This window comes from Syzygium oleosum, unplaced genomic scaffold (genome assembly GCF_021117445.2).
Source record: "Syzygium oleosum isolate NSW1041296 unplaced genomic scaffold, Sole_v2.1 Sole_v2.02, whole genome shotgun sequence".
Lineage (NCBI taxonomy): Eukaryota > Viridiplantae > Streptophyta > Magnoliopsida > Myrtales > Myrtaceae > Syzygium > Syzygium oleosum.
In genome coordinates this window covers 1,647,579-1,665,074 of record NW_026607486.1, presented here as the reverse complement: position 1 = coordinate 1,665,074, position 17,496 = coordinate 1,647,579, and the positions used below count along the sequence as shown (strand labels likewise).

Here is a 17,496-nt window from a genome sequence, read left to right as displayed (position 1 = left end):
AAACGTGGAGCCGAATGTTGGGGAAAATTGTCCAATAAAGTCCTAAATCTATTGCATTTTTGCCAATTCAATCCTCAACCTTTCAATTTTACCAATTAATTTCTAATATTTTCACGTTTTACCAATTGAATTCATCCGGCTAATTTTAGTCAGGAATTCTGACATGGACGCCAGCTGTCCTACTTGGCACGGCCGGCACTAACGTGGATAATTTTCTTTTTCTTCTTCCAACTTCAATGAGGGTCGACCGGCCCTCACCGATGACCAACGAGGGTCTTTTATTTATTTATTTTTCTTTTTCTTCTTCCAAGTTCGGCGAGGGTCCGTCGACCCTCGCCTGTGACCAACCCTCGAATTAAAAAAATTAAAATATAATTAAAAATTATCCACGTCAACATCTGCCGTACTACGTGGCACTATCGGCACCCACATCAGCGACTTCCGATTAAAATTAGCCTGATGGACTCAATTGACAAAACGTGAAAAAGTTTATAACTCAATTGGCAAAAGTACAATAGTTTCGGACTTTTTGGACCATTTTCTCCCGAATGTTGAAGACTACTCTTTTAGAGCATTGACACAAGCATAATCCAACAAGGAAGCTCTAGACAATTGCACTATCCCTGTCCACTTTCTTTGGTGCTCGTTGCGGACCAAACACATTTACCGGCGATAGATGCGATACCTCTCTCGATATGGGTTCTAGCCAGAGAGAGAGAGAGTGCAGTGGCGACAAAGGTGACAATGGCGATAGGGATTTGTTTGTAATTGTAACCTTAGCTCCGGTTCCGTTTGTTTCGCGGAAAATGAATGATTTTGAAAACATTTTTCGAAAATGATCGCTTCTATCACTTACAAAAATAAATGCATTAAAGATATTTTCAACATCCCCTAAAATGTTTAAACATAATTTTTTGTCGGTAATGAATATATTTTTTATTGACTAATTATTTCAAGTGATACAAACAATAATTTTTAAAAATATATATTTTAAAATTATTCATTTTTCGCGAAACAAACTCACTTTTAGATTAGAAACATTTTACAACATTTGGTTGCCAGAAAGGACAAAAAAGAATGTCCTAGTTCTCTTTGGCCGCCACAATTTTTTGTCGTCAAAGGCTTTACCGTCTAACTTTTGGCTACTAATTCCTCGCTATCAATATTTTGGTAGTGATACATTTTCGCAATCAATTTCTCTCGTTTTGCAACCAAAATACTTTTGTCGCCACAGAATGGTTTTTCTGGTAACGTTTCTTGGTTAGGATCAAAATAAAAATCAATAAAAAAAAAGATCAACATCCCATCAATTACAACTAATAATATCTAGTCCTTGGTTTGCTTCCGATGTTAAATTTTTTAAATATAAGAGAAAGCGTTCAATCAATTATCACCAATCAATTTGATGATATAATTTTCCCTTCTTTTAGGGTTGAAATCATTGTCAAGTTTAGGAAATTTCCTTAGGTTAGAGACCACAAATCAAGAGCCCATCATTGTCAATCAATATAATGATATAATTTTCCTTCTCAAGCATTGGAAATGACAAAACACATTCCCTTGCTTTTTTTATTGGTCTACTAGTTTTAAGCCCAATAGAATCACACGGTGGCTTTGAGATATTACCATTATGTGTTAAAAAGTACAATACAAAAATTGAAGTTAATAGATAAAGGGAGATTAAATGAATGTAAGACATTATCGTGGAATTGACAAATAAGGTCACACATGCGAAATAAACTTAGGCAAAAGCTAATTCTGATACTATTAGAGTGTCGAATCCGAAAACTTAAGCTAATAGGTCATAGGTGAAGGCTCCAGGCTTCGCAAGTTGCAGGAGTTCAGGACTTCGCAACTCGGCGAGATTCAAAGCTCGGCTCTTGTGGGTGAAGCACTGAAGGTTAGGGACTCTCGATTGAAGACACCGAGTCGGTGTTGTTGGTTGTTTGTTTGTAAAACAAACAAAATAGTGCATTTTCCTTTGTCCCACGTAGGAAAGTTTTGAGAAAGTGGGCCACTTTATAACTGTGAATATCTTCTTGCTCTTTAGAGTGAAGACAATGGGATGTGTGCTAGTCCACACAATACCCGCGTGCGGGTGCACGAATAATTGCGCGATTTTGGCGCGATTATTAGGCGCACTTAGCACTTTGCACGCTTGCGCGGCCGCGGTTTAATTAGCACAATTCCCTTTATATTTTTATCTTATTTCGTAAGGTTGTCTTATTAATTTTTTATTATTTGAAAGGTTGTTTTTTGTTTATTAAGTAATTTTCGAAATTATGAAAATTCGGAATTATATATTTATTTATTTTATTCCGAATTTTACATGTGTCTTTCCAAGACAACTTTTGAAAATTATACTTGTTCAGTTTTCAATCTTTTCCGAAGGGTTGCATCTATTCAGTTTGCAACTTCTTCCGAAGGAATATTTTTGTTAGCTTTGCAACCTTTCGTGAAGAGTTGCCAATGTTCTTTAAGACCGATTTCTATATATGTCAGTTTTTGGCAAGAAAGAAAAGAGAGATCAATTTCTTCAAGTCTTCTTTTGAAAACTACAGTCATCATTTCTTTGTTTCGTAGAGAGACCCTGGAGAAATACTAGAATTGCTATCTAGTATTCTCATTTTGAGACTTTGTTGTATCCTGGAGGATTTTTGCCGGTGACCATTAGCAACAATTGTGGGGCAAATAAATCCTTAAGGAAAGTGATATCACGCCTCAAAGTCCGACTTGATTGCTCTTTGATTCGAAGCCATTCATATTTTACAACAGGTGTGCTAGTGAGTTTTGCTTTCAGAATCTCCATTTTTGTTGTTTTCTATTTCTGCAATGGCTCGTGTTGGTAGTGAGGTTAAGTCGGTGGTTTGTGTTGACTATATGGCAAGTTTGCATGCGATTTCTGCGTCAAGAGAGGAGCTAGAGGAAAAAATTCTCAGTGATCACTTCGCCTGTGGCCGGCGAAAAAGATGAACAGTGGTGTGGAAAAGAAAAAGAATTAAAAAAATTGCATAACGACGTCGTTCCGATTCATTTCTTCCACGTCAGCCGCTAGTCATGTTCTTAGCGTTGACTAGACCGCCATGTCGGCCATTTCTTACCTAAATTGGTCAAATATATTACATTGGAAAATCGTTAAAAGGTTAAAGACTGCATTGACAAATTGAAAAGTTTATGATTGAATTAGCATCCATACGATTTAGGATTCTTTAGTAAATATCTCCTTTTTTGAAAATCATATTGTAAATTTACTCCAAAAGTTTATGATTTAGAATGCTTACTATGCTTAAATACACATCCAAAATTTACTCCTTAACAACACATCAATTCATTAAGTTTCAATAGTTGAAAATGCCTGCTAATATCTTTTCGTTTTTTTGGGCCTTTTTTGTTTTTTCTCCTTATTTATCCTTTGTACTTTGATCTTTCCCCAAAAGTCATAATACATCTTTGACATTTCAAGTTACACATCGATTAGAAGAGACGTTGTTAAGTAATTCGTAAGTCTAAACCCATCCACAAATGATCACTATCGTGCGTGGTTACTCAAAATACTTCTATGTAACTTGGCCCAAGTAGATCGGGTTGAATCGTCACAAATGGTCAGGACCCCCTTGAATAGGTTTATGGTTTGTGGATAGATCTTGGCCCATACTGGATTCGATGAGGGTGAGGAGCAGTTGCTAGGTCAAGAAGGCTCAAACAATGTGTAACTCCTGGCAGGCTTCTAGAATGGCGGAAAGGAGCGAAAATGAATTGAACCACACATTGAATCAGGGGAATATCGCTGGGTGATATGGGGTATCCCAGACGAGGATGTCAGTGTCCTTTATGTAAGTGTTTGTGAATGCCAAGTCCTACATGAGATGGGCGAGACCATAGAGTGATTAATAAGTAAACATACCCCTAAATGGTTACCACATTGTACGATTAGTCTGATACTCCTTTTGGGAATGACCCGGTACGGTCCACAAGGGGTCCAATCTCAAAAAGGGGGTACTTAGAGTAACCACACAAAATTAAAACAATTTGAGACTAAACATTGATTTATGAATTACTTAACATGATTTCTCTTAACCGATATAAGACTTAGGATATTACAATATCACTTAACCCCTTCACCTTGAGAGGGGAAAATTGTCCAAATAGTCATAAACCTATTACACTTTTGTTAATTCAGTTATAACCCTTTTAATTGTGCCAATTGAGTCATAAAATTTTTCACACTTTGGTAATTGAGTCCATCCAATTAATTTTGGCTGGAAATCACTAACATGGATGCTGGTAGTCCTATGTAGCACGGCTGGCGCTGACATAGACAAATTTTAACAATATTTTAATATTTTTTAAATTTTCTTATTAATTTTTTTATTTTTCATTTTTTCCTTTTCTTCTCCTTTCCTTCTTTACTTTTTACTTTTTTTATTTTCCCTGTGCTAGCAATCGTCGGGCCTCGTCAATGGCCGGCGGAGGTCGCCAACCTGAGGCCCCTCGCCTGGGCTGGTGAGGGGCACCCTCGTCAGCGCTAGCCATCGACGAGGCTCGGTGGAGGAAAAAAGGGAAAAAGAACAAAGAAAAGAAAAGAAGAGAAAAGGAAAAAAAGAAGAGAAGAAAAAAGTAAAGAAGGTAAAGAGAAGAAAAGAAAAAAATAGGAAAATTAATCAAAAAATTATTTAAAATATCCATATCAACACCGGCCGTGCCACGTAAGATAGTTGCATCTACGTCAGTAATTTCCGGCTAAAATTGGCCGTATGTATTCAATTGGCAAAACGCGAAAAGGTTTAGGACTCAATTAACACAATTGAAAGGTTTAAGACTGAATTGGTAAAAGTGAAAAAAGTTTATGACTTTTTAGACAATTTTCCTCCTAGAGAGATATGCAAATGTAGTGGCTACTCCTCCTATAAAAGACAAAATATAAATAAAAATTTCTAATACACTTGTGATACTTTTTCTTCTAAGTAAGCTAGCTTAATATTGCCTAAAAGCAAATGTGGGAGACCACATCCACTACAGTCCCCAGTGCATCTTGAGCACGTCATCTAATACGTGCTGAAGGCATGGAGATGTAATAATCTTCCACTGAACTGGGCTATTAGATTACGTGCTCAAGGCATACCACTGAACTGGGCTATTAGATTACGTGCTCAAGGCATGTAAATGTAATAATCTTCCACTGAACTAGGTTTCAAAACTCCCACGTCCACTTTGGGAGTTCATCTAGGCATGTAGATGTAATAATCTTCCACCGAACTAGGTTTCAAACCCCCACGTCACCGCTTTGGGAGTTCATATGCTATGATGCCCCTTCTTTACGATTGTTAGAGATAATGAGGGTTTCTCTAGAATAATTTTCTATGTTAGAGGTATTTGATAATTCTGTTAATATTATGTATCTCTCAAGATTGCGCGTATATTTCTCTTTAATTGTGTATATCTTAATTGAAATATATTACATTAAATAGTCATCTCATAAAACTTAGGTTGATGTACTCTTCGTTATGATATAACGAAATATACACAAATTTCATATTCATCTCTTCCACATAATTATTCTTAATCTGGTATTAGAGCCACCGTCCCTGAAGAAACCTGAACGAACTTCCAAATAAATAGGGATTTCTTTAACAATGTAGCTGAGCCCGAACTTAATGAATGGAAAGCCTGTTTTATGGAAAAAAAAATCAAATAGCTATTTCTCTGATCAAATAATGTGCGGTCAAAGTTAGTGGATGATATGAGTGCTTCGAGTTCGGGACTTAAAATATACGAAGATAGAAATGGTCCAGCATTTCCCCACTACCTACAGTAAACATAGTTTTTCTCCGAAGGGTACATGAGCGCGCACTAGTTCTTCCCATTATGGTCCAAAATAGCAGGTCTTGATTTCTCAGTTCCTTTCCTTTCAATTCAAGAAGTGGAGGGCATCGAAATCCCACTTAAGTTGATGGGAAAGATATTTTGGCACGATGGAAGACAGAAGCGTACAAGGCCGCCCCTCTGCTCAGACTGATTGATTTTAATTGGAATCTTAAGCCATAAGGTGAGAAAATGGTAATATTTATGTTAAAAAATTGACGAGCTTCATGAATAAGCCACACTCGATAACACTAACCCACTGTCAGATGCAAAGCCAGGTGAAGAACGGATAACATCATCGATTTGCTTGCAAAGTTGACCGACCAAGAATGATCGATGAACATTTGTGATGCTGGACACGAAGAGATGGCAAATGGTGTCTTTTCGAAATCTCTTTCACGTAAACGTCGTCGTATCCTTTAAATTAGGTCATGGTGGTCACTAAGGTTTTTTAGTATTAGAGAGATCGGGGAAACGTGGAGGCCCTGCCGCCATGTCTTCTTCATGCGAGCAGCGATAGTGTTCGAGCAGCAAGGTGGTGCTGCACTGATCACTAAGGCAGTCTTCAATTGGAACACTATTTTGCCCTTGTTGTTTTCAGCAGTGGCAGCTAATACTCACGAACAACGACGGGCATAGTTGCAGCCAAGGGGCAATCTCCAATTGCTGAGTTCATCTCCATGTAATGGGGGCATCATCATCGCTCAAATGGAGCACATCTTTTCACCAACTGCACCAACTTAACTTTCTTTATTCTCCGTGCAAGCGACAATGGAAGTACGGACTCTTGGCCACTTCAACCTCGTGCGATTAAGTGCCGGAAGGATTTTTGCAAAGGTCCGATTGGCTGAACAGTCTTGTCGGACTATGTTATTGTAACAATATTCCTGAAATGCAAAACAGAACTTTGCAGATTAAATACTATTATCCAAAAGTGGGAACAAATAAGGGTCTTAGCATCGGGTGCAAAACCTTGCTTAGTTGTCCATCATAGAGGCATGTCAATTTTTTTAAAGTTTAGGTTGTAGAGCAACTGGCCTAAAAGTTAGGAGGTGACATGCCCCTTTTTGAAGTTTAGAGAGCTAAATTGAGAATACCCTAAATTCATATTGTAACTGTCACATAGACACCATACCTATATTTTTTTCAGTGGTGTGTTTATCCATACTTCAGAAAAGGAGTTTCCCTTAAACAACATAAAAACTGGAAATCGTTTAAAATTCTAGAGGAAAAAGAATATTATCAACTATCATATGCATTATGTGTATATAGTAATATTTGTATCTTTTAGAATGTTTCAAGTGTTTCTAAATTATATAAAAATCAAATTATAAGAGCCATAAAATTGAAATAAGTTAAAAAAATCCCAAAAATGAGTCACTTCAAACATATTTAACTACTCCGTTCTACGTTAATGTGAACTCTTTCATGATTACAATCCATCCATAGTAACGGCAAATTATTCTAGATTTGAATCACTGAACAGTAAAATGTCTGAAATTTAACCGGCTCATTGAACTTGCGGGATGCTTTTATAGATCTCCATATAATGGGGTCTCCACGTCTGTTCTCTTGAATTATAAAAATGAAAAAAACGCTGACATATACCTCGGATAATAGTGATTAGTGGGTAGTTAAGTGATTCTTGGAATGTAATGACTCCATATTTAGGCAGCTAATCGAAAGGGAGGAGCCTTAATCGTACTTAGTCTCCTCATCCCTCGTATAAACCTGGCGATTGTTGGTATTAATGGATTAGGTGAAGAATGACAATGACAGCACGTAAAAATCAAACTGACCCTCAAGAGAGAGAGAGAGAGAGAGAGAGATTACGCGATCATGAGGAAAACACGAGGCCCCGTGCCTCTCTCTATGTCGCCACCAGTTCTGGCGATATTTTTGGTTTTGCTACGATATTTCCAGCATCAAACATTCAAAAGTCAGTGTGCGGAGTGGTTGAAGATTGGGCAGCATTGCTAGCAAGAGTGGCGAGGTCGCCCATTGCCGACGGAGGTCGCCTACCCTCACCGGTAATAGGCGTGACTAGTCATGGCCACGGGCCGGTTTCGGCTCGGAACCGGACCGGAACCGGCCCGGTCAAACCCGGGCCAGGCCCGTTGACCGGGCCCGCAGTTTGGAACCGGAACCGCCGGTTCCGAGCCCGGTTCAAAAAAAAAAAAACTGCAGATCTGGCGAGGGTTCGACCTCGCCGGCGTCGGGCGAGGCCGGCCTCGCCAGTTGCAGGCGAGGTCGAGCCTCGCCGGCGTGAGGCAAGGCCGGCCTCCCGATTGCGGGCGAGGTCGACCTCGCCGGCCTCGAGGCCGGCCTCGCCGGTGCCGGCGAGTCGAGCCTCGCCGGATCTAGCGGGAGGTTCGACCTCGCCGCGTCGGCGGCGAGGCCGGCCTCGCCGGTTGCGAGCAAGGTCGGCCTCGCCGAAGCCGGCGAGGGTGGCCTCGCCTGAGGCCGGCGACCTCCGCCGGCCCCGAGTATGGCTAGCGGAGGAAGAAAAGAAAAAAAAAGAAAAAGAAAAGAAAAAGAAAAAAAAAAGAAAAGAAAAATTATGAACCGACCCGGAACCGGTTCCGAACCTGAACCGGAACCATCCGGTTCATACTTGGCCACGAACCGGAACCGGTCGATTCCGAACCGTGACCATGACTAGGCGTGACACCTTCAAAGTCCACCCTCACGCCCCCTCCAAAACTATTAAAAAGAGCCATCAGACTTTCAGTATGTCACGTTAGCAAAATTGGCTGAGCTGTTGCCCAAATGACTTGAATGCACCGATTTTAATGCGATTGAGCTTTACTTGCACATTGGTCGCACTATTTCAAACATTTAGGATTAACTGGCACATTAGTCCCACCATTCGGGATCCTTAGTGCAATTTTCCTAAAAAATCGTTAGTTCCTTAGTAAAAGATTGTAGCAATCTTATACAAGTTTGACAGCAGTTCTAGTTTAGGAAATTTATTACTATTCACCAAGGAAAATGCACGTGAGTCTCTCTTTGAGAACATTCCCGTTTGATACGAATATAAAATGTAGCTGTCACGTTAATTGGCTAAAAAACGTCCATTTTCCACCTTTGGATCCTTTATTTAACAAAATTCCAAGTAGCAATTCTCCATCAATCGCGACATGTTCGGATAAGGATCAAGCAATCATTTATTCCTCTCGTATCTTCACCATAAAAGCAAAAACCCCATATACAAAAAGTTATAACTATATACGAAATATCTGAAAATTGTTGTATTTATTAGTTACCGAGAACTATTTTTGAATACTATACAAAATAATTTCATACATAAGGTAAATCTTCAAGCTGTACTTGAATCCCACTTGTGTAGTGATTTTTAATGCGGCAAGCGTACCATATAAAAAGTCCAAAAGAAAAAAACGGACAAAAAAAAACGAACCTATATGTAGCTATTGACATTGGATGCCATCTCATTTACGACGTGCTCTTCTTTTGAATTTTGCCCAAGGCATCCTCAAAATTCCAACATAGCATCTTTGTTGGCTTAGATTTCGGTCTTTCTCTAAGAGCAAATTGTTTTAATTCTTTCAAGAGACTCTTCTCATCATTGCACTCGTTAATCATCACAAGTGAAAAAAAAAATCCCATAAATATTGTGATCTATAAATATATTCTACCTATGCCCTCCCTCCCCGCGCCCCCCCCCCCCCCCCACGAACATTGATTTTAGCATGTTGCAAAAACTTTACTAAAACAGTCAAGGCATTGCAAACTTTGATGTATTCTTGATTAGTCACTTAATTATTGTCTTGGAAAAATCATTCAAAAGTAACATTATTAATAAAATGACTCCGACTTCACGAATCAACACATAGATACAATCAAGTGACGGAACAAACGAGACAACGAAACTCATATACTTTCGTATCGACTTATCAAATGTTTGTCATGATCGAATCGCATCCGACTAATCAATTAAAACTCAACGAGAGGTCCTCAACTGAACCACGATCTCAAACGTTTTCCATGCCTTTTTCTGACGTTTCCAAAGTTAGGTTTTCCTTCCTCTGCCGACGAGTCACATCGATGGCCTGCGTCGCTAGAGTACAATGCACATTTATGAACAGACGGAAAAGAATTCATTTTGCGCGGAAAAGGGGGAAGACGAAAACGTTTTGAAATGATCGAGACAGATGATGATGCAACGATGCTCCTTTGAGAGGACAAAGCAGCGCAGATGGACCTGTTGTCTCCTTCGTGGCAGGATTTATCATTGCATTTCTTGCATGCATTCGCTTCTGTGGTACCCTCACCCTGTGTCGGTCGACAGATAAAAGAATGAATTTGTGCATAGCGACAACCTCAATAATTTCCGGAACATACAAGCGTGACACGCGTGGTGAAAAGGATAAACGAATTACTTCATTTCTATTGTTTTGCTATTTCACCATTTAATTTGAAAAGCATGTTTGTGGATGTGCTAATAACGCAATTTAACCCAGGAACGGACTTTTGCCTAGCAGGTTAAATCGCGTTAGCAACAGAAGTCGTTGAGGCAAGCCTTCCCCTCGTCAATCCAGGCGCGGGACGCTATTATACATGTCTATTTGGAATTAATAGGCTTATCGCATACATGATGTTTACCTTCACCACCCGAGGATTTCCTAAGTTCTTGGCTTATTTTTTTGTTCGCAACTAGAGGGGAATATTGCCTTTTAAGGTCTTGCTTACGACCAAACAATCCAAGAGGCATATGCTACTCCATTCCATTCATTTTAAATCAATGATACTTTAATATTTGCCAAAAGATAACGCCCCAAAAGAAGAAACACTATACTAGATAATCGCAAAGATAGTGGGTAAGCCATCTGGTTTCATAGCGAGGTTCCCTTCGATGATAAAAGAAATTCGACACTAGGTAAATATCTCTCGAAATCATGAAAATTGAAATATGTTACTGACTTCTTGCATTTGGTAAAGTAAGTCGCCACCGAGAATTGGGTATCATGTGTTTATACTTTGTTTATTTCGTAGAAAACCAGACTGTGCAAATTGTATGGTCGAAGAAAGTTGAGAACGGTGTTGGTAATTTCACGAAAAATTGTAAAAAGACCTCATTGGCGAGCAAGTAGAGAATGATGAATCGAAAGCGTATTACCTGAACCCAATTCGAGTAGCCAAACAATTCCGGTGAATCCTTTGATAAACACTTCATGGGATTCAAAAGAAGGGTTTGGGGAAGAAGGGGAGCTTCAAGTTGAGAAGGCATCAAAGCAAGCGTATCTTATATCTTATATATATGCGTGTGTTCATGAGAAATTAGTAGTACAAGAAACGAGAAACTTTTGAAGTACATAGTGTACTTCCCTACGCTTGCCTCGACATGCACCCACATCAATCATAAGCCCCTCGGGATCTTGTCTTTTTTCTTAAATCATAAGCCGAGAGCAGCATCGTCCGACGTTTACGTTCATCAGACATCGGGGTCTACACGATCCTATGCTGATTATTCTATTTAGTGCTGTTTATGCCAAGAAAAAAAAAAAGGTTTGTAGGGCTCATGATGAAGTCTTCCATAGCGATCGTTGTTGCGGAAATAATAATATAAATAGTCCATAAACTTTGGCTCAATATGTAATATGACCCATGAACTTTTAATTTACTCAATATAGTCCATAAACTTTAGCTCTATGTGCAATGTGGTCCCTAAACTTTTAATTTGTTCAATGTGATCGCTAAATTTTTTATACATGTTCAAACTAGTCCCTAGACCATATGAAATGCTCAATGTTATCCATGAACTTAAATTAACGGAATGACAATATTAAACGTTCTCATATAGTCCAGGGACTAGTTTTAAAATGTTTTAAAAGTTGAAAGACTATATTAAACGAATTAAAAGTTCAAAGACTAGATGAACATTTTCATATAGTACATGGATTAGTTTGAACATGTACCAAAAGTTCAAGGACCACATTAAACAAATTAGAAATTCAATAATCACATTGCATATTAGGTTAAAATTCATAGACTATTTAAGTCATTTTCCCTAAATAATATTAACTCGTGTATAAACGTGAACCCTTATTTCTAACAAAGTTCCAAGTAACGAAATCTACAATTGGGAGCCTGTGTGAGGTTCACACAGAGTCTTTCCAGGAAGAGACCATCATCTGCAGAGGAGACGAAATTGATTAGCGTTGTGTCTAATCTAAGGGTGAAAAAAGGGTCTCGAGAGCCGGGATGCATGCCGGTTTCACACGACCAGGTAGAGCGGCGCTGCTGCTCTTTTGAATGATCCGGCTCTTTCACTTTCTTTCGTGTTCGGTCCTCGGAAGAGGAACCCCTATCGCTCGAGAAGAAGGATATACGAGGTTAAGGTTGAGGCTATATCTACTTCCATAAAACCGGAAGCTGACTTAATATCTCCTACACCAGCTATTCATGTCCACGGATTGGTTATTCTCTTTTAAATGCAAGTATGAGGGTGCATGGACAATGGGTCGAAGAAGATAATTCAATCCCGGTTCAAAAGGTGGGTTAATTAGTGGTTCGGAAAACGCAAAAAGTGCATCAAAGCAGATTGATTAGCCACTGATTAGACGCTGCTAGCGATCATTGGACCGGCTAGCGCCAAGGAAACAGAATACGACAAAATGATTTGAATGCTTTCCCTCAGTAAAGTTACAAAGTTAGGGGCGATGAAAGAGGAAATGGAACAGATGGCGTTTGACAAGCGTGGCGTACGTTCGAGACACAGAAGATAAAGATGGATTCTCACAATCTTTATAGGTCCTCGAAGGAACTATTGGGAGATTCTCCGGGACCCAAATATCATTTCGAAAGTTAAAGAATTATTGCATCTATTCCGCGCCAATGCAAATCCAAACAAAAATCGCTTCGGACCATTCTATATCTTGCTTCGCTATATTTCCTGCGTACAAAAATTGTTCTGCTAGAAGTAAATGAACGTTGTGGACTTGGACGAACAAGGATCAACATCATCTGCCATCGCCATTAGTAAATTCGTATACTTGTTTGCTTCTTATAACGTGGAAAGCGCTAGAAATTAGTTGTTTTCGTGTCGCAATCTTGTCATCATTGCAGGAAGATGATAAGAACAAATTGAATAGGGTCCCATTCGACTGTAATGCGTCGAGTAACTTTCATGTGGGAATCGAATGATATAACCAGGGAATTCTGTGGGAAAATGTAATTCGGAAGATTTGACAAGATCGTAGCAATTTATTTACGCGTATGCACTCACGAAGAAATTCTTTTCTAGAGAAACCCTTCCGAAAACGATAATGAGAGAGATGGCTTCTTCCTTTCCGACCATGAATCTATCCCAAACATTGCCCAAACAAGAAAATGCAAAAGCACCTGAAAGTACATGATCTGGAAAGTCACCATTCGCTGCCTCCTTATCTCGCCTTTCGACATCTTGCAGATGTTGATTAGGAATTCGAACGTGACTCTCTTTTCAGATTGTTCATCGACAGTTTGACGCATCGCTTCGAGAACTAATTTATTAAACTAATAACGTTTGCACCATTCTGTATTATAATTGACTGTTTTGTTTCTACACTTGTCTCATCACAGTGTCGAACTGCCAATAAATCGACCATAATCCACGAAAGGCTTCCCCATGTAAAGATTTATTATCGAGATGCCGCAAATCTGCTCTTACATAATTGAATAAGGGCTTTCGGGGTGGAATTTTGAGTGGTATTTGGAAAGGCTTCCGCAAATAAAGATTTAGGAAAAAGACCACCAAAAATCTTAAATTATGCCCATAGTAACACATTTATCTCAAAACAAAATTGGTGACGCCAAAAATCTTAAATTTATAGCCGAGTGACACATTTACCCCATTAAGGTTCTGTTTAAAATCTCTATTAAAAATCTAACGTGATACCACATCAGATAAATTTAAAATTAAGTTATTGTTGATTGTGAGTTACTGTTCATCATTAATGTTTATCATCTTCAATCTCGCGATCCCTCCGCAAAAGCTCTTTCGGAGCTCGTTCGTCGCTACCCACTGCCGCCTGGACCTCTGGGAGCTTTGTCGTAGCTATTGGCCATGGTGGCCGCGAGCTTCGAGATCGGTTATGACTTTGAAGCTTGCGACCGCCATGGCCGCTTGAGCTCGAAGCTTGGCCTATGGTTGGATCTGCGATACTTGGATAGCAACCAACGGCGATGGTTTGGTTGGGATGAAATTTGCTCGACAAGGTAGAGCCCATGATCCGAGACCGGCATGACAAAGAAGAGGAAGACGATGACGAAGTTGATGATGAAGATCCACTTCGGATAAGCTTTGCCCTCGGGCCAAGTTTTGAGCTCAAGTGGCCATGGCGGTTGCAAGCTTCGAAGCCAGATCCAACCTCGAAGCTTGCGATCGCCATGGCCAGCAGCTACAAGAAATGCTCCTAAAGGTCCAGGTGACAGTGGGTAGCGATAAACGAGTGCCAAAGGAGCTTTGGCATAGCGATCATGAGGTTGAAGACGATGAATAGTTTCTCGCAATGCTTAGTAACTTAATTTTAGGTTTTATTTTTAATTTTACTGATGTGGCACCACGCAAGTACCACATCAGCGACACGTCAAATTTTTAACGAGGATTTTCACCGGAAACCTAACAGAAGGTAAATGTATCACTCGGATACAAGTTTTGGGTAAATGTGTCACAATTGACATAGTTTGGAATTTTTTGTGGTTTTTCCCCCAAAGATTTATGATGTAGATGCCACGAATCCAGTCTTACAAATTCAAATTTGGGCTGATGAGGATGATATTTTGAGGGGTATCCTGAAGGTTATAGAGAGCATTTGTAAGGCCTTAAAGGGATAAGAAGGTAGGGAAGGATGAAAGAGTTTGTTGTCCAGAATTTAAACCTAGGAGGATTCCCAATAAGCTAACATGATTTTTTTTCAACGAAAATGATGATCGATTCACTTACTCTGTCTTCTTTGAACTCTCTTCCCCGATTCTGTAGCATCCACTCACTCTTAAACTATCTCCAACTAGGACCATCTAAGCATTGAATGATATAATGATCTTAGGTTTAATGGGAGATGGCACCTCCTGAGTCTTTAGTCCATATAAGTCATTGGTCGATGGGGTTAAAAATTTATAGTTTTAGGTCTAGAACCGATGTTATATGTTAACAATTGACATCCCATTACCATATATGAGAGGGTTAAATGTAGCGAGTCTTAGAAATTGTCTATGGAGAAGTTCCAGAGAGAAGAGAGTCCATTGAGACCAAGGCGCTTTTAAATTTTTGAAAGGGAATAAACGAGGAGAGAGAGAGAGAGAGCAATTGGGCCAGAAAATGAAGATCCACAGGCTGGCCCAATTGAAAAATAAATATAAACAGAGCAGACAAATTGGAATTTTTGGGCCACTCAGGCCCAAAGTGCAAATGGGTGGGCCTAGAAAAATTATCCTACATTCAAATGCCTAACCCGCCTTAGCCCAAAAATCAATATGCAACGTATATTTAACTAATCTATGAACGTGAATACATATTATTTCTTGGACATGGATGGATTAGGGCAACAAAGTTAGTTCCGGCCTGGAGCGACCGCGTAATTTGCGCAATGAAAATCTAAGTAGTTCGCTCACAATCTCATCTCCGAGGCCGAAAATTCAATGTCACTACATGATCGGGGTAAAGAAAGAGGTGACAACATCAAATTCACGTTAAGAAACTGAAGACGATCAGTAATGATGTATCAATACATTCAAGTTGCAACAAAGTGATGTTCTACACATCAAGCATGTCGACAGGGTTGATATCTATTTGGTCACACACACACACACACACACACACACACACCACACAGGCAAAGCAACAAATTAATTAAGAATGGGCAGTTAGAATAAATTAAAGCAAATGAAGAACAGACGACTTGGAAAAAAACTAAATGGAGCTTCTTCACCCGCCGCGGATGGAGTTCAATTAGTTTGGGGACCTGTTCCCGTGTTTATCGGTGGCTTGGTAAGTGCAGATGCTAGAAATGTGGCCTGGTTATCTTCCTGCGTACAAAAGCGAACCTCGTCAAGGCTTACGACGAGCGAATTTGAGTTCGTACACCAGTTGTGTGCTCAATGAGGAAGCTATAGAAGCAACTATATCTTGCAGGGTCGCCATCATTTGGTTTTCGGCTCGACAAATGACGCCCTATCATTCGGAAACCAACTACTAGTGCAACATAGAACCGACTAATCTAGCAAGAGGTCGGCGTTTTAATTTATAGACTGTTCACCATGGTACTACAAATCTTCTTCGAACAAAAAAAAAAAAGAAGCTACCCAGGTAAATTTCTCTACCAAACATAAAGTTGGTGTCTTGTGGGTGGTTAGAGTGACAAAGAAGTATGTATAGTGATGTACAACAGCAAATGCTAAAAATGCTCGACTTTTATTTACTGAAACTCGTATTATTTAAGGTGGAAATACACCTACAATTGTCGGGTTGAAGGTTTTATCATCCTTACTTATGGATCAGTCGAGATAGTTGACTGCAGTTTTTTTTTTTTTTGGTCAAAGAGGTAGATTTCATTACTAAACCACAGAAGAAGTGCTACAAGGTTCAGAATCAGTACATAATAAAGCCCATAATGGGGGGGGGGGGGGCTGCTTAGACAGCCAATTGACGGGAAGTAAATTTCTTCGGTGAGCTTTGACAATCCAATCCACAGTCAAATTAGCTTCACGGGGCTCATACTTAACTGAGAAAACACGAATTAAATCCACTATGTTTTGCCAGAGCACAAAATGAGCACATGCGGTTAAACAACTTTCTACGTGAAATTTCTTGGAATGTCCCGTCGTGTCGAAATAAGAAACCTTAATAAACGGAACATAAGATCATGATTAACTGGCGGACCATTTGCTGATAAAATCATGCAGCGGTAACTCAGAATCGGTTCGTGAGCATGACAATGCCGACAACATGTTTACGATGTAAGAAACTTTAGAGAGATAGAGAGAGAGAGAGAGAGAGAGAGAGAGACCGTTTCTCCGGTAGTGGGGGGATCATCGGCTTCCACGGGGTCTGTTGGATCCAGTTTGGCCGCGGCGGATGACGGAGGAGGATCCGAAGCTTGCGCGGCCGGAGGAGGAGAAGGATCTTGTGCTGTCTCCAGGCCTAAGCACCTGAGCACGGCCTTCACGACTTCCTGGACCAGAACACAAGGGTTCAATGAAGCGTGCGCAGGTGTTCCACCGCTCTCCTCCATCTCTCTCTCTCTCTCTGTATGTTGCAAATGTTTCAGCAGCAATAGTGGTGGTAATAGGAGTAGGTGAGTTGAATTGAATTGGAATCGAAGGGAGGTGTCTTTCGTCTGTAATGAATGGACTGTGGTTCTTCTGATGTAATAAAAGCACGTAGAGCGGTCTTTCCCTATTCTCATCGAAACAAAAGGAGAATCCAGATGTGCGAGGTAAGAGTTGACCGAGGTCACATGGGGTTCTTCGTTGTGACCGTTACGCCCTCCTCTCTTCACGACCCGAGTCAGTAATTTTGATTGCGTCCACCGACCGCAAAGGGCCCCCAAACAAAAAAAAAAAACCTCCTGTCCATTCCCGTTATCAAATTGATATTAAACCTACCGTACATATATCAATTCAGTCTTAAGCATT

General features: G+C 39.9%; 2 protein-coding genes across 2 annotated transcripts in view; both read right to left on the bottom strand.

The window, feature by feature from the left end:
• Nucleotides 1-17,496, bottom strand: part of LOC115663696 (putative laccase-9) — a 96,174-nt gene that overhangs the window by 53,182 nt on the left and 25,496 nt on the right. The window lies entirely within an intron of this gene.
• On the bottom strand, nucleotides 15,522-17,265 carry LOC115686828 (uncharacterized). The gene is made up of 2 exons (XM_030612242.2): nucleotides 16,869-17,265; nucleotides 15,522-15,888 (listed from the first exon to the last, which is right to left on the bottom strand). The coding sequence occupies exons 1-2, from the start codon at nucleotides 17,091-17,093 to the stop codon at nucleotides 15,808-15,810; spliced, it is 306 nt and encodes a 101-aa protein (XP_030468102.2). The 5' UTR covers nucleotides 17,094-17,265; the 3' UTR covers nucleotides 15,522-15,807.

Bases quoted from the DNA above. Each gene is read 5' to 3' on its own strand.
- LOC115686828 (XM_030612242.2), bottom strand. From the start codon at position 17,093: ATGGAGGAGAGCGGTGGAACACCTGCGCACGCTTCATTGAACCCTTGT. The intron at 15,889-16,868 runs GTCTCTCTCTCT...TTTTGTACGCAG, and splicing joins CCCCCACTACCGGAGAAACG to GAAGATAACCAGGCCACATT.